This window comes from Polypterus senegalus, chromosome 11 (assembly GCF_016835505.1).
Source record: "Polypterus senegalus isolate Bchr_013 chromosome 11, ASM1683550v1, whole genome shotgun sequence".
In the NCBI taxonomy this organism is placed as follows: Eukaryota; Metazoa; Chordata; class Cladistia; order Polypteriformes; family Polypteridae; genus Polypterus; species Polypterus senegalus.
The window spans coordinates 25,282,167-25,306,692 of NC_053164.1; the positions used below are offsets into that span (position 1 = coordinate 25,282,167).

The window sequence follows — 24,526 nt, forward strand, 5'->3', positions numbered from 1 at the left end:
GCAAGGATATATTGTCTTCTCTGTGAAAAGTCATAAACCTAAGTAGTCAAATGGGCAAAATGAATGTTTCTTTCACTCTGTTGACCGATGTAGTTACTTTCAATTTAATACAGAAAGTGCAGAGCTTTTATTCAAACCTTTCTGGCTTCACAAGCAAATTTGAAACAGGGACTTATTAGACTGGTATTTACTGCTGCATAAAATTACACCCATAATGGGGAAGATTAAGAGGGAGAGAGAGAGAAAAAAGAGGAAAAAAATACATTGAGAGAGAAAACGGTAGCTCTGTATCTGATGATGATGTCATGTTATATTTGTATCTTAGCAGTCTTTTATCTTACATATTTCTCAGATATTGCCTTGGCAAGTACACATGTTTAAAACCAAAATGCATAGATTTAAAGAAATATTTATTGTGCTCTCATATCTTCTCTTCTTAACTAGGCACATGTAGGGCTTGTTTTCTAAATCCATGATCTGATTGCTGGCTAACTGCTTTCTAAATGTTGTAGTAATGTTTATCTTAAGTTCAGAAGCATTTTAAATATGTCAAAACAGAAAGCGGTTGATCACGACTAAGGTGAAGCGATTTCATTAATCTGATTTAGAAGTGAACAAATGTAAAGATAATAAGAAGCTAGAAAATATTTGCCAAAAGGCAATTGCTTGTTTAAGATATATAATGAAATACCAAACCATTTTAAAAATACAAAAAGAAGTGAGAAATAAATTTGTCATGTAGATAAATCGCAATCAGCACAGATGAAAGTGGCAAATAAAGGACTGAAAACAGGTGCTGTCATTAACTGTTATTTTTTGTATTTGTTTTGCAGAAAGTCCCCCCAGATTTGGCAATATGTTCACTTGTCCTGGAACAATCCCTCTCAGTCCGTGCTTTGCAAGAGATGTTGGCTAATACTGTGGAAATGGGCAATGAGGTAAATAGGGACACTGGGATTCTCTTGGACAGAGTATAGCTAATGCTTCAAGTGAATTTAAATCATTGATGCTGACAAGTATAAAACACTGATGTATTTTTTATTTAGACCAACTGGTTTGCTAGAAACAAATAGTCTAAATCTAGAAATCTAATGATCTGTTGCCAATAATTTACAGTCAGAAAAGTAACAGAAACACTAATGCATTATGTAGGAGTTTTACAGTGTAATAAAAAAATGAGCTGGAAGAGCATTTGTTACTCATTTCAATTCTAATGATATTTTTAACTATGTCAATTTTTTTCTGAAATGTGCTCAGTATAAGGTCACCATCCCTCTTGCATGTTGTAAAAGGCAAATAAAGGAGTCTAAAGTGAGGAAGGGCATATGGCCATAAAATTTCTGTTTCAATACCCCTTTTATGATGAGATATAAAGAGAGTTACACAACATACAGTATGTGGGGTACAGCCCACACTATTCCTGGGCTTGCCCAACTGCCTATATAAAACAAAAAATATAGGGAACCCGGTTGACACTAATTTATGTTGTTCCTAAATGTGATGGAAGCCAGTTTTGTGACAGAGGAAATGAAGGTGAGGTAGTAGGGTCATTGACAGACCTGTAAAACATGGTTAAGTGTAACGATGGTTTAAAGAGTGCTGAAGAAAATGGGTGCGGGATCTGGTGATTGTTAATGAAATGCAATTTGTCTTCATGTCTGGAAAGTGAACAACAGATTTGAAAAGGCCTCAAGGTACATGCAGGAAAGATGAAGGAAATGTTTTGAGGCATAGAGACAGGAGATATGGTAGAGCTGGGGGCATGGTATGGAGGAATATTTCGGACAAAATGAAATAAATAAATAAATGCGTAAATAAATAAAAGTACTGTGAAATGTGAGCATAAATAAATAAATGTGTCATGAAATGACAGCCTTAATAAATAAATATGTCATGAAATGAGAGCATAAATAAATAAATGTGTCACGAAATATGTTTTTCGTTGCTTATTTATTTATTTCATTTTGTCCGTAACATTCCTGCAAACCGTCATGAAATACGGCTTGAAATAAAACTGTCAGTTTCACTCATCAAAGTTGAGAGGGTGGGCTCTAACACGCCCTCTAGTTACTGATTGGTGAATCGATAGCACAAGAATTAATTAGAAAAATGCTTACTACTTCCGATTAAATGGATTCTGCCAAAGATATTACGTATTTCAGAGAGAGAATTGAAGATTTATCGGAAGAAATTACAATGTTGGCGGCCCTTTTAGAACTGAGTATTTGACCCTTGTTTTACGAGTAGAAAGTCAGTTGCATATTCGCAGCTACTTTTTCAAACAACTGTACAGCTCTGATCAGTGGTAAAGTTGTTCAGTTCAAAATATTAGGTGGAGCTGCTTTGGGCATTCCATGTCAAAGTACCTAAACTAATACAGCCGTTGCAGCTTACCGTATATCAAACTGGCTCATTCGTCTTGTGATCGTCTTCTCTGATACATCATACAGATCTGCAATCTGTTGTACTTTTAAACCGCATAACAGAAGGTGTTCTATTGACTCAGCTGGAATGTCAAAGGATGGACGTCCAGAGCAGGGTACAGCATCACCTGAACTGGAGTGTAGTCGAGTCCGTTCCACCTGTTCTTCGATAATTTCAAAAACAGTTTCATCTATATCGGAGTCTAAAAGGGCCGCCAACATTGTAATTTCTTCCAATAAATCTTCAATTCTCTCTCTGAAATACGTAATATCTTCGGCAGAATCCATTTCATCGGCAGTAGTAAGCATTTTTCTAATTAATTCTTGTGCTATCGATTCACCAATCAGTAACTAGAGGGCGTGTTAGAGCCCACCCTCTCAACTTTGACGAGTGAAAGTGACAGTTTTATTTCAAGCCGTATTTCATGACGGTTTGCAGGAATGTTACGGACAAAATGAAATAAATAAATAAGCAACGAAAAACATATTTCGTGACACATTTATTTATTTATGCTCTCATTTCATGACATATTTATTTATTAAGGCTGTCATTTCATGACACATTTATTTATTTATGCTCACATTTCACAGTACTTTTATTTATTTACGCATTTATTTATTTATTTCATTTTGTCCGAAATATTCCTCCATAGCATGGATGTGTGGTGTGTCTCGCAATGTTGAAAGATAATAATTTCAATGCATGGTTTTTCGGAAGTGGGGTCATGAATGATGTAGTAGTGTGATGGGCAGTCTGTAGGCCACCTTTGTTTGAAAAAGGTGTTTGTGAGAAAGGTGCAGAATTCTAGGGTTGTAAGTGTACATTCATGTATCAGCAATGGAGTTGCTTTGGAGAAAATAGTGTAGTTCTGCTACTTAGGTTACATGTTGAGCACAGGCAGAGGTGCGGGCATAACAGTGAAAGCTTATTTCTAAAGTAGTTTTGTGACAAAATAGGGTAAATTTTCCAAAAGTTATGTGACTCATGAAGCCATGCTGGAAAGAACAGAAATGAAAATCAATATGTAGATATATCGAGTAAAACAGAGTGAGAGGAACTTAAAGCCTGAGTGAAGAGCAGGATTTATTGTGGAGGTGATAGGTGGTTTGCTGAGAAGAAACAAGATAAAGGGGTTTGGGCAAGTGAAACAAAAGGCAGAGAATGACTGGGTGAAGAGATGCCCCAAGGGGGGGAGTGAAGAAAATAAGACCTAGAGGGAGACCTAAGAAGACATGCTTGGAGGGTCTCATCCCAATACATGCCCAGGACTGTGGAAAAGAAAATGGTTTGGGGCTACTGGCCAAACTGGGTAAACACAGAAGATGGCCTTTAAACCAGTGATGATGATGGTAATGATGATGAAGTCAAACTTTTTCAATAATTTTCTCTTTTATTAAAAGCAAAGTATTAAATCATTATAAAGTTTTGAACTTAGTCGGTGGCATACAAAATTGAAAAACTGCTTTTGAAGATCACAGGTAGAAAAGCAGTCTTACATAAGTGCAACTTTGCTAGAAAATGGCATTAGAGATTGAATTAAGGACTTTTTTACTTAAGCATAGTAAGGTCTAGTTGATGAGTCCTCAAGCTCAGTGCAGTGGCCTCAGATTTTTGTTCTAATCCTAATTTCTTTGATACCAGTTCTTCCAGATAATGAAACTTATTAGCTAATTGTGTATACATGTTAGTGCATACGAGGTGTGGCAGAAAAGTAATGAGACTGGCAACACTGCAATCGATCTGGCAATGCTGCGCTGTTGTCCTTGATAGAGCACGTGTATCAGTACCCTCCCATAGCTCAGTGCGAGTTTCAACTCCTTCCGTTAACTACGTGATTTTTGTGACTGCTGTTAGCAAAGTTTGTTTTTGGTTGTGCGTCACAAAAGGGGAATCGTCCACAAAGAATTTGTTCCTCCAGGACAAACTGCCAACCAAGTTTTTTATAAAGACGTCCTTGAAAGGCTTAGAAAAAGGGTCATTCGCATGAGACCAGACATTGCAGACAAATGGATGCTCCATCATGACAACGCTCCATGTCACACTGCCCTCTCCATAACAGAATTTTTGACCTCAAAAGGCATTCCTGTGGTTCCCCAGCCCTCTTATTCACACACCTTTTTCCTAAACTGAAAAATGTCCTCAAAGGACGTCATTTCGGAACTTTAGAAAACATCCAAAAGAGTGTAACGGACATGCTGAAGACCATACCGGTTGAAAACTTCCAGTGCTGCTACCAACAGTGGGAACAACGTCTCCATCGGTGTGTAGCTGCCCAAGGGAACTACTTTGAAGGGGATAACATTGATGTTTGAAAAAAATAAAAACTTTGGTAAATAAAAAATCAGTCTCATTACTTTTCTGCCACACCTCGTACATCCTGCCATGTCAAGGCCTTCTTATACTAAATACTTATATTTGTTTGAGAATTTTATCCAAATGATTTGCAGACTAGAGCCCATCAGTAATTTTTACTTCCATTTTTTCTCCTATTAGTTTATTTCTAAATGTTCTTCATGCTAAGCATCCACATGTGTAAATGAGACTGAATTTTATGATGAACTGGTGGATCCTGTATTATTTTCATCCCATTTTTAATTGGCAGCTGTTTAAGAAAGCACTAAGCAATAAAAGCAATGAATACAGCTATTCAAGACTAATATAACCAATTAAGGGTTGTGAATCTTAACAAATGAGTTATGGAAAATGAATCACAAACATTTTGCTTAAATAATGATTGCTTCAGCATCAAAATGTTACCTTCTATTTAAGAAATTTGGTTAAAAGAAAACCCTGCAGCCATTGTGGCCCTCTAGAACTGAACTTGAAGACCCATGGTCTAGTCATTAGAATATTAGACTGAAAAACACAAAGCTATCCTTCAAACATCATCACTTAAGTTGTCAGATTATCAAAACATTTTCACTATACTTTGGATGTTTAAATCACTTTGGATAAAGCATCCGCTAAATGAGTTAGTATAAATGTAAAATGTAAGCCACAGTCAGTTTTGGTGGAACATTTGTAGATGCAATTGAACCACAACTACAACACATTTACACAATGGTTATTAATTGATTTATTGTATTTGCATTCGCTTTGACATGTTATTTATTATTGTTTATATTTGCTTGTATGTTTTTCTAAATTCCAATGATATAATTTTTGTCATTTTGTAGTTTATTTATTTTTTTGGTGCAGATGTTGTGCAGCTGTGGATATGTTGTGAATGGGAAGTGGACATGGGGAGACATAGAACATCATCATGGACTGACTATAAAAGATGGCCACATATATTAAGCAACAGCCTTTACCCTGGTTAAGGAAAAAAACCTTTTGAGAGAAATTTGCTTGAGCAGACAAAAAAAAAAAACAAAAACAAACTTACAGATATATTCTTATTTTTCACTTTGACCTTGGTTTGCTCAAAAATATTTTGGCAAATGATTTAACGAATCCTTGTGTAATGACATTGGCTAACATCAAGAAGTACTCTTTTGTTTTTCCCTTAAAAACAGACATAATAGTAATAATAATACAAATTTTTTATTCTTTGGTGCCTTTCTAAACACTCAAGGACGCCGAACAATAGATAAAACACACATTATAATCAAAGCAAAAATGCAACAATTAAAATCAGACAGAGCAATTGTAATCAAAGAGAAAAAGCAGTCTTAAACAAATGAGTTTTAAATTTAGATTTGAAAAGTGAAAATGATTCAGTATTTCTAAGCTCAGATGGTTGTGAGTTCCATGGTGAGTTGCTCTGCTCCCCCGTAGTGGTAAGATGGACGAAGGGGACAGTCAAGTGAATGGAAGAAGAGGATCTAAGGGTGCGGGAGGGAATGGCAACATGGAGGAGGTCGGACAGATATGGAGGGGCAAGGTTGTGGATAGCCTTGAATGTTAACAGGAGAATTTTGAATTGAATGTGGAACTTAACTAGAAGCCAGTGAAGCTGCTGCAAAACAGGAGTGATCTGGTGAATAGAGGGGGTTCTAGTAATGATGAGGGCGGGCAGCTGAATTCTGGACCAGTTGAAGCTTATAAAGAGATTTGTGAGAAAGACCAAAAAAAAGGGAATTGCAAAAATCCAGACGAGAAGTGACAAGGCTATGAACAAGAATAGCAGTGGTGTGGGGAGTGAGGGAGGGTTGAATACGGTTAATGTTACGCAGGAGGAAATATGAAGACTGGGAGATGTTATTGATGTGGGACTGAAAGGATAAAGTACTGTGAAAGATGACACCCAGACTCTTAACATGTGGGGAAGGGGATACAGAGGAATTATCAACAACAAAGGAAAAATTATCAGTTTTAGATAATGTTGATTTTTTTACCAATGAGGAGAACCTTAGTTTTTGCCACTATTTAATTTAAGAAAATTTGGAGAAAACCAGGATATGATTTCTGCTATGCAATCAATAAGCGAGGAGGGTGGAAAGGAAAAAGTAGGTTTGCTAGTGAAGTTGAGCCTTGGGCACACCTGAAGTAACATCGGTGGGTTGGGATGTGAAAGTTTTAAGCTGAACAAACTGAGTGCAGCCTGAGAGGTAGGATCTGAACCAATCTAGTGGTGTGTGGATAATGCCAAACGAAGATAATCTATTAAGAAGAGTAGTGTGACAAATAGTGTCAAAGGCTGCACTCAGAATAGGAAGGATGAGAATAGTGATTAAACCAGAATCAGCTGCCATAAGGACAACAACAACAACAACATTTATTTATATAGCGCACTTTCATACAAACAGTAGCTCAAAGTGCTTTACATATTAAAGAATAGAAAAATGAAAGACACAATTATAAAACAAAATAAATCAACATTAATTAACATCGAATAAGAGTAAGGTTCAATGGCCAGGGGACAGAAAAACAAAAAACTCCAGACGGCTGGAGAAAAAATAAAATCTGGAGGGATTCCAGACCATGAGACCGCCCAGTCCCCTCTGGGCAAGGAGGTCATTAGTAATTTTGATAAGTGCCATTTCTGTACTATGGAGGGGGCGAAAACCAGACTGGAATTGTTCATAAAGAGTATTTTGAGATAAATGAGAATGAATAAACATGATCTTCTGTGTGTAGAGAAAGATTTGCTTTCTCAGCAGGACAAGGAAATGTCATATATTGGTATTCTAAAAAAAGTACAACACTATGGATATATTTTGTTCCCATGAAATAGTATTTCTTTAAAGAAATACAGTTTTTACACACAAAAGTTATAAGGTAATTATATTGTGTGAGCTTAATAGTAAGCCTAATGCAATAAAACATAATTAACATGAATTCAGTTTTCTTCTATTGAGCAGTGATTCTTAACCATTTTGGCATTTGTAAATGTGTGTTTTTTTCATTTAATTTGTCAAATTCTACAATCTCTTAATTCAGTATCCACAAGCACAATAGAGGTGTAGTCATAGATGGAACATATCCTCCTTGTGCTACATCCTGTTCAAGGCTCATTAGTTTTTATTAAAACTGTTAATTACATTTGTTTCCTTTTATTACTAAAAAGTGAAAAGTGTATTGGACAAATCTTTTAAGTAATCTTACAGATTATTTATTTTGCATTCCAGGATCAACTGTCAGGTATTTTATAATTTCACAGTCTTGTGTCAGTATTATGGGCATGTGGCTTCTCATATGGTGGAGAATGTGTAGTCACTACAGTTAATGTGTTTAGAATTTTAATTCCACTATGTGGTTATAATGTCATTTAGTGCAGAATATGTGGTGCAAAAATATACATTATCATTAGCCATAGAATACAAAAAAAATAAATTAAGTAACAGGTTTATTCAAAAGGTCAGAACAATTCTGTGTTCAGTAAACAGGCTGAGAAGTATTGGAACAGTTCTAGAAATAAATGACTACAAAATTGTAAAAATAGATGCATCATAAGAAAAAGATACAACTACCAAAAGTTTAAAAACGAGAAGCTCCAAACAAAATGACCAATCATAATCAGAGAGCATGATGTCTGATCTTTAAGAGATTTGAAAGCAGTGCTTAATTATGAAACATCCCTTTCATGATAGGTAGTCTGATAAATGAAGTAACCAGGCTGCTGAGTAAGGTACAACAGCATGTGGCTGGCATCGGCAATTCTAAGTTGCACATTGAAGAGGGGTGAGAGGCAGAACTTCAAGAGACTTTTGGCTGGAAGTCTGGAAACACAAAAAACAAGGGCTATTTTGGAACCTCAGAGAATGATACTGTTCAATGTATTTAGTGTGGTTTGTTAACTTCATTTACAATATGTATTACTATTATTTTGGATGAAAGGTGATTGTGATTTTGTTTACTGCTATATCTCATCTTCATTATGATAAAATCATTTCTAAAACAATTGTCATCATTTTCACTAACAAGCATCTCTGACACTTTTGAAGTTATTAGTATTATTACCCAGTGTTCAGTCTGTAGATGCAAAAAGATGAGTCTCCCATTATTTCAACATTGGTTGTCTAATTCTTGTAAGTCATTTGTGCCTTGACTTAATGGCCCCTTTTTTGTAGTTTTTCTTGAACAGAAGAAATATAAACCTCTGGTTCATTTGACGAAGACGTTAAAGGGTTTAGTAACACAGGCTATTAAAGGAGATCACCCTGTAATATGTAGCAAGGATTTATTTTACTATTTTTTAATCAGCTAACATTTGTCATTTAAACCTTGTCTTGCCTCTTTTTTCTTCTCTTATCTGCCCTCAAACTAGGGAGTCAATTTGGACAAGTGGGTATGTTTTTTGCAGTTCTTGCATTTTCTGTGCCATGCCCCCAATTCTTATTGATATGTTATTTGGTTTTCCATTCATTGCCTCTAACCACAACCAAAATCCTTTACCCCTGAACCCAGCCCTACCTATTTCCTTCACTGTAGGTTTAGTGGTCAGCTCTCAGAACTCATCTATCACAAACTCCTTTCCAAATTCCTAATTCATCCTGACTGATACATTCCTTTCCTTAAGTTTCTGTCTGGCGGTGTCATTGTTTCCCTTCCTGCATGACCATTCAAATGCATTCAATCAGAAAGACTCTTTCTCTTGTTACGGTGAGAATGTGTAACTCACACTGGGATTTGGTGTTGTGTGGTAGACACAGTCACACACTAATGATTATTTTTAAACAAGAAATTAATGCTTTAAAGGTATTTAAGGCAGGTAGATTTGCTGAATACTTATCTATGTAACACACTGTTGTTGTCACAAAAATAACATTTTTATTTCCAACTTGTGTAATCTGTGCAAAAAAATAAAAGGCTGACTGAAAGCTACTAAATCTAATTATTGATCTTAGAATGTCTGGTCCCATACTAAGAATGGCTTAGCCTGATCTGATCCAATTTGCCTACCTCCAGAGTTGTTATCTTGAACTGGACTCCATGTCTCAGAAGAAACGTAATAATGATAATAAAACTAAGGATGCATTCACCCTTAGAGCCCTCATTAATTGTTCTCTCATCTTTGATTGAACCATGGCCATCACATTCAGTGCTCAGGAAAAGCAACTGTATTGATCACTCTAAAGGAGAACCTGGGCAGCCAGCATTATTTATTATTTTAACCCGCAGGAGTGATGTTGACACTTTATTGTAACAAACTTGAGCGTCAGACACAGACTTTTTTCTCTCTTAGTCTGTTTTCTTTAGCAAAGGGCATTGCACTGCAGACACCAATACAAATAAAATTGAATTAACCTTGCCTTTTTCTCCAATTCCGCCACTGTGCCACTACAGACCTGACATACAAGGAACTGAACTCGTTTGGATAGAGAAAGGCTTCTTTAATCCAGGCATCTAGTGTGGGCGAGCCTCACAAATTTAACATTGTATCACTATCACTCACTTAATTTTTTTTTTAATTTAGACTAAAGCCATCCCACATTTAACATCATTGTGACCAAAAATGTGTTTTTTCTTAGAGCACGCTGTGGTTCAATCCGCCAGAATTGTATCTGAGCCCCTTTGAACACATCGAAACTGCAGAGCGAACACATAGCAAACCCTTACTATCTGTGCTAGAAAGAAATATTCAGAAATATCCAGTTGGCTATTGTCATTGTAAACTTAATGAATGCCAAACAGACTTACTTACATGCAGATTATGATTGTAATTTTAACGAGAAAATTAACTATAGCCCAGTCCAAGATCGAGCTTTATTTGTGAAACTGATGGATGGCGGGTTGGAAAAGAGTCACATCTATAGTCACTTTAATAATAACAGAATCTGCTACAATAACGATAACATCAACAGTGATAATAAAGCAATGTGATTTGCTGGTACTGTAAAGAGGTAAGAGTTTTATTTTGTTTTATTATTTTGACAAATACTGAGTTTGAATTTCTTAGTTCATGATGCTGTTGTAGGCCCTGCCCGGGATGGTTGTTATAGGCTAATTTACACTGTTTTCCTAAGTTTTCCATTTGTATGATCTCAACATTCCATTGTTCGTTGCAATTTGGAGCTTATGGCTTGCAACAAGAATACCTATCAGATCCTAAAAACATTAATATGTGAACAGCCCGTCTCAAGTCTGACACTATAGGAACATCACATCATAGGCACCGTTCTCTTCCACTGGTGAGTGAGGAGGAAATGAAGCTGCTCCTTTTATGTAGAAGGAATTAGTAGGAAGTGAATGACTGGATTTGCATTCTGTCTGTTTCACATTCATTGCTTGCTTTCATTTGGAAGATAAATTTAGCCAACTAGGCATCCTGACTGGTTTCTAACTGAAAATGTGTATTCATTTTCATAGTACGAGTTATAGCTTGAGGATTGTTACCTTCCAAGCTGCTCACTGTTTTGTTTTTTGTACTTTAGTACAAAGGGTAAATAGATATATGACAGCTACCACATTCATGTTTTTTGGCCTCTGTGTCTACATGTTTAAGATTTTATTAAAATATAAAGCAAAGACCAGTTTCTGCATATAATGGGACCCCTTTCTTAATTAGATTACTCATTTCTACTCGGTCTGAAGAGGTAGACATACACTAACTTTGTGATTTACTTGTGAACAAAAGTTTGCAAAAATGTATTTAATCTGTTTTTGCGAATAGTTCAGTTTCTTGTGTCAAATAATAGTGTTCAGGCTTTGGTGTAAATAGCTTTCTTTTTCAGAAGCTCCTTATCCAGTCACAGTGTATCTGGAATGAAAAAAGATATCAAATAAGGTCATCTGAAGCAAAGTGCTCATTCTGGTTTACTCATACAGTGCTATCCAAATGTTTCTCGGTGCTATTTGTACTGTGCGTACTGCTCCATTTCCTCTGCCCTCTGCCCAGCACAGATATTTGATTTTTGAGGCTATCTCACATAACAGATTGCTTATAAAGCAAAAAAAAAACAAAAAAAAAAAAATCAGATTGAGTAAATATGCTTTATGATGTTCTTCTGATCAAACTTTAGAATAGGGGCTAGCCTAAGTGTGTTTGTTGGTCAATTACTACTAAGTAATAAAACCTTAACAAACCTTTCACTTGTATTTATTAAAACTTACAAAGCACCAATAACAACAGATTAGATAAAGGGCTACTTATAGTATATAACTTACAACTATGTAACAGCATCTCAAAAATACGCAGTTACAACCTGCCTGATAAGGGGCTCAGTTGCCCTGATAGCCTGCACATTGTAATCATTTCAGGCTTGATACTGGTGTGAAACAGGATAAGGTATTCTCTTAGTGGCCTCTACCCTGCTGGCTAACCTAAAGCCATGTGACATATGTGTAAAGTCTCAGGACCACCAAATCAAGGTGTATTTCGTATGCATCTGAGATGATTGCTACCCTGATCCTTCCGCACCCCTCTAAGGCTCTTATTGGTTGTTTCAAGTAAATGAGCATCTTTGCCCATTTTCTCTTGCTGTCTCTTAATAGCTTGGGAGGACTCAGTTATTCTCCTGCATGTCCTGAACTTAAAAAGCAGGGTTCATTGTCCAATCTGTTTCATCTTTGAATGTTGTACTAGTGTCTAACTGCCAGGAATCATTCCCACCTCCTTGCAATACTCTGAGACTTATTTGTCTCCTTTGGCGGAGGGTCAGGCATATCCAGCACATGCTGAGTTGTGTGCTACATAGTATCTTTGGAGAACATTACCAGTTTTCTTCCGAGTCTGTCTGTTCTAGGCCCTCATGAATCCCTTTCCTGTCCTGTGCCCCGTTTTATTCCCTGCAGCTCCTTTTCCACCGGGAAACTGATCAGATTAAGTAAACGCCAGTGGCACAGTTTGACTTCAGGATGACTGGCCTTAGGTACCTGTGCAAAGTCATATGGCTAAGTAAATATAGGAAGTGCATCTTGATTGCCTTTCATTCTTTCTTAAGCTATATGTTAACATATATACTATGATGATGTAAATTTGAATTGACTGAAATACACCTTTCTTACCATCAGCAATCTTAATATTAAAGCTAGTGCATTGCATTTTTACCCCATAGTATATTTTTATTATCATTGATAACCCTCTTTGCAGTTATGGTTTTTAAGATTTAGGGTGCAAGTAGTGAAAATAGCAACTTATGCCACCAACAGATCCCTTTTTCAAATTAATTATAACTGTTTTGTGTAGACATATCAGCTAAATATAAACTCCTTTTGTACAGAAATAAGGATCTTGTAATGAAAAGCTCAAGATATATGGTTCTTTTAGATGTTACTCTCATAGCTAGCCAGATTCGTTAATAAATCACTGTTTTCAACTCAGTAATTAATATTTTATTGTATTTGTCTTTTCCTCATTACTGTTCATCAATCTGTCAAGTCTTCACAAGGAGGTGGTCACAGAACATTGCTCTACGGCCATGCTATTTTACTCCGGCACTCACACAGTGGTATGGTGAGTCAGTGGCCCAATCTTGTTTTGATTTGGAAGATTAGCTAAAAATACCTGGCTACATATTGTGCTCATTGTTTTTTGTATTTTTCAGTATTTGAGCTGCTTGACAACATCACGGTCACTCACAGATAAGCTGTCATTTGATGTGGGTCTACAGGAAGATGCCACAGGTACAGTCTAGCCACAACCTAACTAACCACAGACTGAGAGAATGACAGCATCTCATTTTAATTTATGGTAACATTGTCACTGATTGCTTACCCAGGAGAAGCATGCTGGTGGACCATCCACCCAGCCTCCAAACAGAGGTCAGAAGGTGAAAAGGTCAGAGTAGGTGATGACCTTATTCTGGTCAGTGTGTCATCTGAAAGGTACTTGGTGAGTGCAAGTATTCATGTTTTTAATGTTTGTGTGTTCTCTAATTCATTTTTGTTACAGTTTCATTTCTATACATTTAGACTGCATTTTATACAATCCATCTTTATGCGATTACAGTTTTGAACACAGTCTCAGCCACAGGAATCTTGGTTTAATTTCCAGTCAACATACAGTAACTCTGTTTGTAGGTTTTGTAACTCTTCCACGTATCCATATGGGTTTCATCCAGTTATACTTCCCAAATTCTAAAAACATGATTGATTATTTAATTAGAGACTTTAAGTTGACCCAGTTTAATTTATTTATGAGTATGCTAGGCGTTCCTCATTACTTTGCACCAATAGCTTGTAGAAAAGACCCTGACTTCTCATGACTGTATAATGGAAAAAGATAGATCCAGAAATGAGTAGAATAAATACATATTATGCCAGTCCAGCAACCTAAATCTGCTGTTTTTCTTTTTGTTTAGCACCTCTCATATGCAAGTGGAGACCTAATGGTTGATGCTTCTTTTATGCAAACTCTGTGGAACATGAATCCCATTTGCTCAGGGTGTGAGCTTGCAGAGGGTAAATATATGCTTACTAAGTCATTTTTAAAAAGAAAATATTAAACAACAGTGTGATACTGTACTGTGCAATCTGTCATTCTTTTACATTGTGGTTTTCATTCTCATTGTGAGCACCATCACAAAACTTATAAAGCAGTGTATGCTGCAGTAAGTAATGTATCAAACAGTGCATTACATATTTTTGTGTCCTTTATACTTCCATGCTGTTTAAGGCGAATAAGTTCTAGATAAAAATAATTTGTCAAATTCTTAGAAGAAGCAATCAAAGGATTGTTTTTAAATGAAGTATTTCTGAATTTTTGTAAAATTTTAATTCATTGTCTCTCTGTCCATTCATACTTGTCTGTTTAAAACTGAGAAGGTAAATTTAATATTTTCATAGTTAACATGACTAAATAAGAATCTTAAGGGTTAGACCTTAAAAAGTGGACCATGGTGGTTGTACATTTGTGTTTCAAGCAAATCCCTTATCAGATACCTATTCCTACTCTAGCTTTAGTTCCTGAAAGCCAAGTTTGGATACTGCAAATGTATGTATAGTTCAGACAGACACTCAGAAAATTCATAGATACAAACATTGAAGGAGTTTGAAGTTTTACTGATTTTACTTGGGATATTAGATTCTCAGTTCAGATTTCTCCAGTAGGCTGGAGGCACCTCACAGTTTAACCTGTTTTGTTTAGGATAATAGGTTCAGGAGTATAGAGAGCTTATGTGCTGTAACTTGTGATAATTTCAGTGTCTGTTTTTGGAGGGATTTTAACTCTGTTGTGTATTCATCCAGGTAGTGAACCAAGGTTCTTCTTCTCATGAAGTCCTTTTATAAATGACAGTAATGGCATGTCTTCTCTTTCTGAACCATTCTGATGAGGAATATTGGCAATCTGTGTAGATCCCTCCCAGATGTTTAATCTATATAAGTAGTAAGGAGAGAAAAGCCAGAGCTGGTGTTGAAATAAATAGCAAAGAAATTTGATCCATAATGAATGGATAAACAGGATTACTCCCAGCTAATTCCTCATACTGTTATTCTTTGTGGAGAATGTGGGCCGTGTCTATAGACAAGTCCAAGCAAACACTCTAATCAAATTATACTCAGACTATGCATCACCCAAGAACTGAATGTGCCCCCCTAAACATTGTGATGCAGATTGTCCTGCTCAACTAATAGCACAATGCCACCATAAATAACACGTTATTCATCTTATCCGACTAAAATGCTGACTTGCTAAAAATATAAGCCAAGTGCTAGATAATGTACGTAATGTGTAAAAAATAAAACAGTATACAAAATAAAGTTAAACATAAGACATTACAGTCAGTAATTAACATATCTCATCATTTTTCATCTTGATGAGAGGCCGAGACCTTTAATCCCCACTTTTGTCCTCGGCCTTCTCCCAGTGTTCGTGCTGTCAATGGATCCTGGGACGCCATCACCAGACACCCAAAGCATCCTCATTTGAGTTTTATGGATCCCTAGAAGGAGTGACTGTGCTACTTAGACCTAATGGATATTACTCTTTTCTTCACTCACTGTTAAAACCTGCAAACAGTGATTTAGTGTGAAGATAATGTCAGTAACCTTTTTCAAAAATGTAGCTCCTTTTTGACTGCAATGGCCCTGATGTTCAAATTTTTGGTCAATTTTATAATACTTGCTATTCACTTGTACCTGGGGTGGCAATTTCGGTCCTGGAAAGCCGCAGTGGCTGCAGGTTTTCTGTTGTTGTTAATGAGTTAATCAGTTTTTGTTAATCAACTGTTCCTTATACAGCCTCCAGTTAATTCAGAATGCTGCTGGAAGAATTATTACAAGAACAAGAAAGTATGAACATATAACTCCAGTTCTTAAATTCTTACACTAGCTCTCGGTTAAGTTTAGGGAAGCTTTTAAAATCCTCCTTTTAACATATAACGCATTAAATGGCCAAGGTCCGGCTTACTTGTCTGAACTTATCATGACTTACAAACCAGAGCACACATTAAGATCTCAAGATGCCGGTCTGTTTATGATTCCAAGGATTAATAAAATAACAGTGGGAGGTCGAGCTTTTAGTTACAGGGCCCCTAAACTGTGGAATGGTCTGCCTGCTACTATAAGAGATGCCCCTTCGGTCTCAGCATTCAAATCCCGGCTAAAGACTCACACTTCAGTTTAGCATATCCTGACTAGAGCTGATGATCAACTGTACAGACTACATCTCTGTTGTTAGTCATTAGCACTAAAATATAAGTTACATGATAGTTATAATTTGTTACTAACCCTCACCTATTCTGTTTCTTTTCTCGTTACTCAAATGTGGCACTCGATGCCACGTCCCACCTGCCAAGTTGTTTTGCCTGCCTAAAGTAAAGTCATCCCTGATGAAGGATCACAGGAATCGTGGGAAGGAGGGGTCCTTTCATCGGATTGGCTGGCCCAGAGCTGTTTCAGCTGTGGAATGGCCAAATGGGGGAGGCGGCTTGATGACTGAGGTCTCCAGAACTCTAAACAAATCCAAGTCATATTATTTGATATCTTCTACTGTTAAATTCTGGTCCGTACTTGTACAATTTTTATTTTTATACTCTATTGAGGATTTGTTCTGATCTGTGTATTGTATTGTATTGACCCCCTTCTTTTTGAAACCCACGGAATGCCCAACCTACCTGTAAAGGGGTCTCTATTTAAACTGCCTTTCCTGAGGTTTGTTCCATTTTTTTATTTCCCTACAAGGGTTTTTTTTGGGAGTTTTTCCTTGTCTTCTTAGAGAGTCAAGGCTAGGGGGCTGTCAAGAGGCAGAGCCTGTTAAAAGCCCATTGTGCGCAAAGCATACAATTATACAACTCAAAATTATATATCGAGCACATCTGTCTCGACTAAAACTCTCCAAAATGTTTCCAGGGCATGATCCAACCTGCGAACGTTGCAACCAAGCCCCAGCCTCACTAGGTCACATGTTCTGGGCCTGCTCCAAATTAACATTATTCTGGACAAAAATTTTTAATTACCTCTCAGACAGTCTTGGACTCACAATCCCTCCTAACCCATTAACAGCTGTGTTTGGGGTTCTTCCAGAGGGTCTTAAAGTGGTTAAAGACAAACAAATTGTGATTGCATTCACTACACTGTTGGCACGCAGACTTATTCTGATAAACTGGAAGAACCCAAACTCTCCTCTTTTAAGTCAGTGGGAAACTGATGTGTTATATTATTTAAAATTGGAAAAATCAAATACTCAGTTAGAGGATCTGTGCAGACTTTTTTCAAAACATGGCAGGATCTAATCAGTAATATTTTGAAATGATTTTATAAAGCACAGAGAATTTGTTGATTTAGGTATTTTTAAAAGCCTTAAATTATACACCGTTTGGCTTGCTCTCTCTCTCAAGGGTGGGGATCGATCTGTTCTTAGCATAATTCTTTTTTTTTGTAAAAACTTGATTGCTATGTATTGATTGTAATAAAATTAATAAATAAAAAAAAAAAAAGCCCATTGTGGCACTTCTTGTGTAATTTTGGGCTATACAAAAATAAATTTTATTGTATTTTTGTTGATCAATAACCTTTGGCGCATGGTATTATGATACCAGGTACACTTCATTCTTTTGTTAGTTTATAGTAGATCATTGTTGTGGATAGTCCATAACAAGTCCAGAAATCCATTCAATTAGGCACTAGAATTCTCCAAATCATGTTTACTTAGGTATCTGAACAATTCCTCATATGAATAATAAGTCTCACAAGATGGTCAATTACTCAAACTTGCTTTTTATCTGTATACATATAAACACTTTTCATGTTGAGAAGCAGTCATAAATTATTTAAAAAAACTTTGTTAAAACAGCCGTCATGATAAAGCTTGGAGTTTTGATTTTTAGAAGTTCTCCTTGGTCTCTAAACATTTTTCAGATTTTGTTTTTGGGGTTGCGGTGGTCATGGAGTCTTGTGGTCACATTATTTTTTTTCACTTGATTCATTTTTAACAGTGTTAAAAATAAGTAATGTTCCCTAATGACTCTATTTTGTTTTGCTTATGAGCAGTGCCATTTTGAGAGTTATTTGTTGGTGGTCACCATGCTGTTGCAAGGTGAGATCAACCAGACGTCTGCAACGAGTAACATCGCTGGGTACAAGGTATAAAGGTCAAGCCATGCACTTCTTGGTTGTCCAAGATAGAATTTTTACAATCTCTATTGTTACTGAATCCCTAGTGAAGAATAATTGTGTGCTGCTTTTTCAATATGATTTATGATTTGGCTCTGGTTATATGTTTCTTTTGATTTTTGGTTATTAAACTTGACCACACTGTTTACTGACAGCAATTCTTGATACATTTCCTGTTCACTGTTTGCTTAAATTCTTTTCTTTGCTAGAAGTTTTTGTCATCTCCTGGTTCTAATTCTACTTGTCTCATGATTAAATGGCTGTCTTATCAGGCTGTAAGACATGTTCAGCAGAAGAGGGGTGGGGAGGGGGTAGGAATTTGAGAAAGATTTGAGAATATATTCCTATTGTAACAGCTTTGCTTGGATAATATTTATTTTTTTTATAGCACAGATACTTTTGTATTTTCATATGTCAGATACATAGTTTCTGGAATACTCTGTATGCCTCTCCCTTTCCTTGCGTAGATCTGTTATGGCATTTTTCTTTTGAAATGAAATTCTGTCTTTTCTTTTGAGATGAATATTTGTTTTATTTTAGTCTCAGATTTATTACAGGCTGTATGGCTAGTGTGTCCAGTTGGGTAAAGTCTTGAAATAAAAGACATTAAAATTGCTTTCTCAATCCGATGACTAACTCAGCGTTTTAACAGGGAAAAGTTCTATAACTAGCCAGGACATAAATTGAACTATAGAGCTATAGTGTATACTTACAGCGGACATTGAAATGGTGGCCATTGATGGAAGATGATGTACAAAATATTGGCTTCTTTTCTCATGTAAAGTTCAGTTGTAGATTGAGCAATCCTTCATTAACAAAAATTGTGTTTTTCCTGCCTTTCATCTGTCTGGCAGATAAACTGAGTTAAGTGGAACATTACCATTCACAGAAAATTCTATAATATGGATATCATAGCAAATTTCTGGCAGTTTCTCTCGCGAACATGGAATGTAGAACATGAATGTTTATTTTATGCGAATTATATATTTTATTGTGACATGTATCTGCATAAGTGACAATAACAATACAGAAAATATAACAGGTTTTTTCACTTACTGTATGTGACTGTTTACAGTATTATGATCTCACCATTTTCACATTATGTAGGTTTGCACATCTATAGTAGACATAACTTTGAAAGACATTTTTTTCTTAACATTACCTTAAAAGTTCACTCAATAATATTAATAATAATAATAATACATTTTATTTATATAGCGCCTTTTCCAGGATGCCCCCCTCATTACGTTCCACAGTACTATACCAGGCACAACTCACTGGCAGGAGCCTAATGACATGCTGGAAAGATTATATATTCCAACTGGCCAGGGAGGGTCTGGGGTTTCCCCAGGAGGAAATTGAATAAGTTGCTGAGGTTAGGGTGGCCTGGTCTGTTTAGCTCAGCATTTTGCTACTGTAACCTTTAGAAGAATAGCAGATTGCAAGAGTATAGAGAAAGTTTCTTAATCTAGGCCAACTTTTTAATAAAAAACGTTTAATAGTAATGTATAGAAGCCCTGCTCTCTTGTTAAACAATGCTGTAATCTTCTATCCTAAACTATCTTGTTTGGATAAAATATCTTGTGTGTCAAGTTTTGATATTTTATAGGTCTATTTGTGCATAATAAGCCCCTCTTATACTCACTACTATTTATAACCACTGTCTCTGTGTTTTTTTTTTTAACATTGCTTATCAAATATATAAAGCAAAATTTGTGTTTGTCAGGTTTGCAAATTCACACCTTTGAACCCAACATTTAGTTGGTCCTTATACCCTAGGCAGCACCAGGTACCGCAGCTAGTTCCTTATATAATTTATAAAAGCTTCAACGTATGTAGGAGAATTTACCTCCCAGCATTTTTAAATGCTTTTCCATCCCAGACCCTCTTTTTTTGTCACCAAAAGCGTTAAAGTCCTATCATTTTTCTTTTGTGAATTTTCAAGAACTCCCACATTGTTGTCCTGACTCACATTGCTTCTTCTTAAAAGCATCAACAGCTAATGCTGCATTACAGTTGTTGGGAGTGGAAATGCAAGACCTACTTTATAATATACTATCAGTCACTTTGAAATAAAGTATGCATTAAATGTGTTTTTTTAACTTTTTAACTATTGCACGTGAGCTGTAGCAATACATTGAGATCATCAGTACTGCTTCATGATTTGATATAATTTAATTTTTAATTAATGTTTTTTTTAAGAAAATGTTAGACTGGTAAAAATATTCAGCTGTGTACATTTCACATTTTAGTTCCTTGAATGGCACAGATGTAATTATTTGTTTCAGACAGAAGTAAAATATGCAGCCACAATCAAACACATCTAGAATGAAGACACTGTTGAACTGGAAGCTGTAAAAAATCATAAAGATGACTAAGACTAAAGCACTCATTCTTTCATTATCTTCATCATTCATTCAGCTGCAGGACTGAGAGAAGTTAGATTTGTTCTTAATACAAGGACCAGCCTTTCATGGGGTACCAGTCTATTGTGGGGCACATTTATACACATTCCAACTTTTAATTCACAAGTTTATAGGCGCCACTTAACCTTGACATGCATTTCTTTGCAATGTGGGGCAAGGAAACAGGAGTACCCAAAAAATGTATTATATGCAGGCAGATAGAGAATGTCTAAGACTTTAGTTAAGGTGGGATTAAAGTGTCCTAACCATTGTGCCAATGTACTGCCCCAACAGTAAAATGAAACGAGAATAAAAGGTTGGGAGCATGAAAAGAATAAACAGTGTTTATGGATGCTCTCTTCTAACTTAATGTATTCATTTATTTTTCCTAATTAACTATTTTAAAATAGAATAATTTAAGATAGGGCGGCACGGTGGCGCACTGGTAGCGCTGCTGCCTCGCAGTTAGGAGACCCGGGTTCGCTTCCCGGGTCCTCCCTGCGTGGAGTTTGTATGTTCTCCCCGTGTCTGCGTGAGTTTCCTCCCACAATCCAAAGACAATGCTGGTTAGGTGGATTGGCGATTCTAAATTGGCCCTAGTGTGTGCTTGGTGTGTTTGTGTGTGTCCTGTGGTGGGTTGGCACCCTGCCCAGGATTGGTTTCTGCCCTGTGTTGGCTGGGATTGGCTCCAGCAGACCCCTGTGACCCTGTATTCGGATTCAGCGGGTTAGAACATGGTTGGTTGGTTGGTTATAATTTAAGATATTCATATTTACAACAACAAGATTATCATTGTGGTTAATTGATATGAATATGTTTAAAAAGTAATTGCACTTTTTAAAATGCAGGGGAACCAGGTGCATTTCTTATCATTGATTACCCTCTCTTACTATTAAGTGCAGTCATTTCCGTCACTCATCTCAATATTGGGTTCTGAGTGCAGCTAAAAGTTACTTGCAGTATATTAGTTTTTGGAAATTTTCATCTCCAGACAGACACTTATATTAAGTATAGGCTTCAGCAAATGGGTGCCATTATTGACCTCACAAAAATGTATACTCAACTTAAACTGTAGCAATTCTATGGTAATATGTTTTCTGGGTCTGCAGAATCCTTTAAGTGAGATTACTTTTGGTTGTGAACAATTCACATTTTGAATTTCCTAGTTTCAGGCTATAAAAAGATGTGGTCAGTATTTTTGCAAAGGGGTTTCAAAATAACCAGCAACAGGTTTAGCATATTGTGGTAGGGTTATAGCTACCATGGACTTTAAGGGAGCTTATCATTTGGTAGTAAAAGCAAATATCGAAGGGGTAAAAAACCCACTTTTGACTGAAAGTACTATGAGAGCGGTATTCTTACCACTGCAGTTTTCATCCAATTTCTCTTATTATTTTTCAGGGTACCTGACAGGAGGACATGTCTTGAGGCTATTCCATGGGCATATGGATGAGTGTCTGGCTATTGCTACTTCAGACCAAGGAGATGAGCAGCGCCGGTAGGAATATTTTTTAAACATTAATAATGGTTAAATCCTAAATCTTTGGCTTAGAATTTTCTGGTTTGGAATTAATGAGCCGTTTTTGCTGATACACTTAGAGGTTAAATGTTTTTAGGAACTGAGCCATGCTAGAAGGAAGGTGATACTCAGGCAAGAATAGCATTTCAGGCACAACATCTGCACCTGCTGCCTGAAGGGTGATGGGCCTAGAGCTTTCAATAGAAACTAATTTTATCCAGTCATTGGCTAGGACACAGAAAGCATGACAGCATTTAAGTCTTTAAACTTACTAAAATTTATAAACGGGTCTTTCTTCCTTAGTTAAGTAAACTGCAAACTGTTATGCATGTTTCCCTGACTGCTAGTCTCTAACTATTCCTAGGATACAGTAACATCAAATTTGTGTTATTTTTTATATTTGGTCTAAAGGTGGCAATACAATATTTAAAACAATGAACCAATTTTAGTCACGTTTCCACCTCAACTAACTTCTTAATAAGAAACACGTTTTCTTTTGTTAAAATTCTTTTAGACCGCAGTGGATATTGCTTGGATCACAGCTTGGTTGTTAGGATAGATTTTTTTTTATCTTGCTTTTATGCATTGTTTGGATCATGTGTGTATGGATTTTATGGCATTTAAGGAGACATAGGAAAATAATGGCCTAAAGCTTTTCTTGTCTTCCCAAGGATTTGTGGAGAACATTTTTTTACTGAAATAATCTTATTCCAAGCTATAAGCCGTTGCTTTAGCATAGTGTAACTAGCTCTTTTTTGATATTGCAATAGTTTCCTCACTTACATTTCCTGTGCCATTTTAGCCAGGCACACTATGAAGGAGGGGCTGTATGCAGCCATGCACGGTCACTTTGGAGACTTGAGCCACTTCGTATCAGGTAAGCAATCTAAGCCTTTCTCTGTTTTGTTTTGTGTGAAACATGTCTATTTGGATACGAAGACTGAAAGCTAGAAGGAATGAATGAGTCCGTTTTGTTGTAATTACTTATAAAGCTCCTCTTAATGATTTAGCTGGAGTGGAAGTCACATGAAATGGGGACAGCCTTTTCGAGTGCGTCACGTGACAACTGGCCGCTACCTGGGACTGGAAGAAGATAAGGGACTCATGGTTGTTGACCCGGAAAGGGCCCACACTAAAATGTCTGCCTTCTGTTTCAGAGCATCAAAGGTAGGAGGTCAATCCTTGTCATTGAAACCAAATATATCCCAAGCATACATTGTGAGAACATACCACAGGAGGAAAATGTTAATAGATACCCATTAAAAATTACAAATAGAAAGACAGTAAACGTTTTAGAGTTTATCTAGAGATGGGCAGTGTAACTGACCAATAGTTAAGACAGTCCTTCCAAATTACAATACATTTATAGTTAAATATCTTTAAAAATGGACTTTTACATTAGAATTGTTATAAATATAATAAATGTTTATAGCAGCACTGCTTTTTCTACATGCTTCTTATTATAATAAACTCTGAAATGTATAATTTTTTGTTCAGTACCTAATGGAGCTTCTGGTTAATTATATGTTGATTGTAGGGTTTAGCACACAGAGAATGTGAATTCTGTTTTCATGTATCATGCTTCCTTAAAAAGTTCATAATTTGTTTTCAGTATGTGTTTGGAAGGACACTCCATTTTAGGCCATTTCTTTTAGCCCCCTCCATTAAAGTCCTTCCCAGAATTCCCCAAAGATCTGATGCTAATATACCAGTAAGTGAAGACATATACACATATGGAGTAATGGGTTGTACATTATTGTAATTGACTACAGAAAAATCTTGGATTTTTTTGTTAAAACCACTTACCATATGCTTACATTGTTAGAAAAAAATGAAGAAAAATGTTTCAAAGACCATTTTCTGTAATAACAGAAAGTAAAATGCACTATATTGATGCATTATATTAAATGCACTGTATTATGCTGGCACCATTTAAAACATTCAGTGTTATTTCCTTCCTTATCAAATCATATGAAGCACTCATGCAATAGAATCATGAGAGGTTAAGATGACTACTCTTTCATTCTGCACTCTGTCATTGTGTACATCCTTCTTTAGTGGAAACATTTTGTTCCTAGTACCATTTGGATACTTTATTTAGATATTCCTCTTTCTTTTTCATTTTCTTTGCCTATTCTTTCCATCCATTTTAGGCCATTTGTTTTAACCACCTCCATTAAAATCCTTCCCAGAATTCCCCAAAGTGCATTCTTTTGTGACGTCATCTGGGCAATGGTATAAA

The 24,526-nt window shown here is 36.2% G+C and overlaps 1 protein-coding gene across 10 annotated transcripts in view; it reads left to right on the forward strand.

Annotated features, from left to right (window-relative positions):
- LOC120538749 (ryanodine receptor 1-like) overlaps positions 1–24,526 on the forward strand; it is a 364,839-nt gene that overhangs the window by 36,455 nt on the left and 303,858 nt on the right. For 6 of the 10 annotated variants that reach the window (XM_039768185.1, XM_039768186.1, XM_039768187.1 and 3 more), the window contains exons 3-11: positions 834–938; positions 9,134–9,154; positions 13,187–13,261; positions 13,353–13,431; positions 13,527–13,639; positions 14,109–14,208; positions 22,167–22,263; positions 23,087–23,161; positions 23,295–23,451. In XM_039768185.1, coding sequence (XP_039624119.1) covers positions 834–938; positions 9,134–9,154; positions 13,187–13,261; positions 13,353–13,431; positions 13,527–13,639; positions 14,109–14,208; positions 22,167–22,263; positions 23,087–23,161; positions 23,295–23,451 — 822 coding nt within the window. The remainder of the gene's footprint in view (positions 1–833; positions 939–9,133; positions 9,155–13,186; positions 13,262–13,352; positions 13,432–13,526; positions 13,640–14,108; positions 14,209–22,166; positions 22,264–23,086; positions 23,162–23,294; positions 23,452–24,526) is intronic. The other 4 variants (XM_039768194.1, XM_039768191.1, XM_039768190.1 and 1 more) reach the window with 1 other exon arrangement.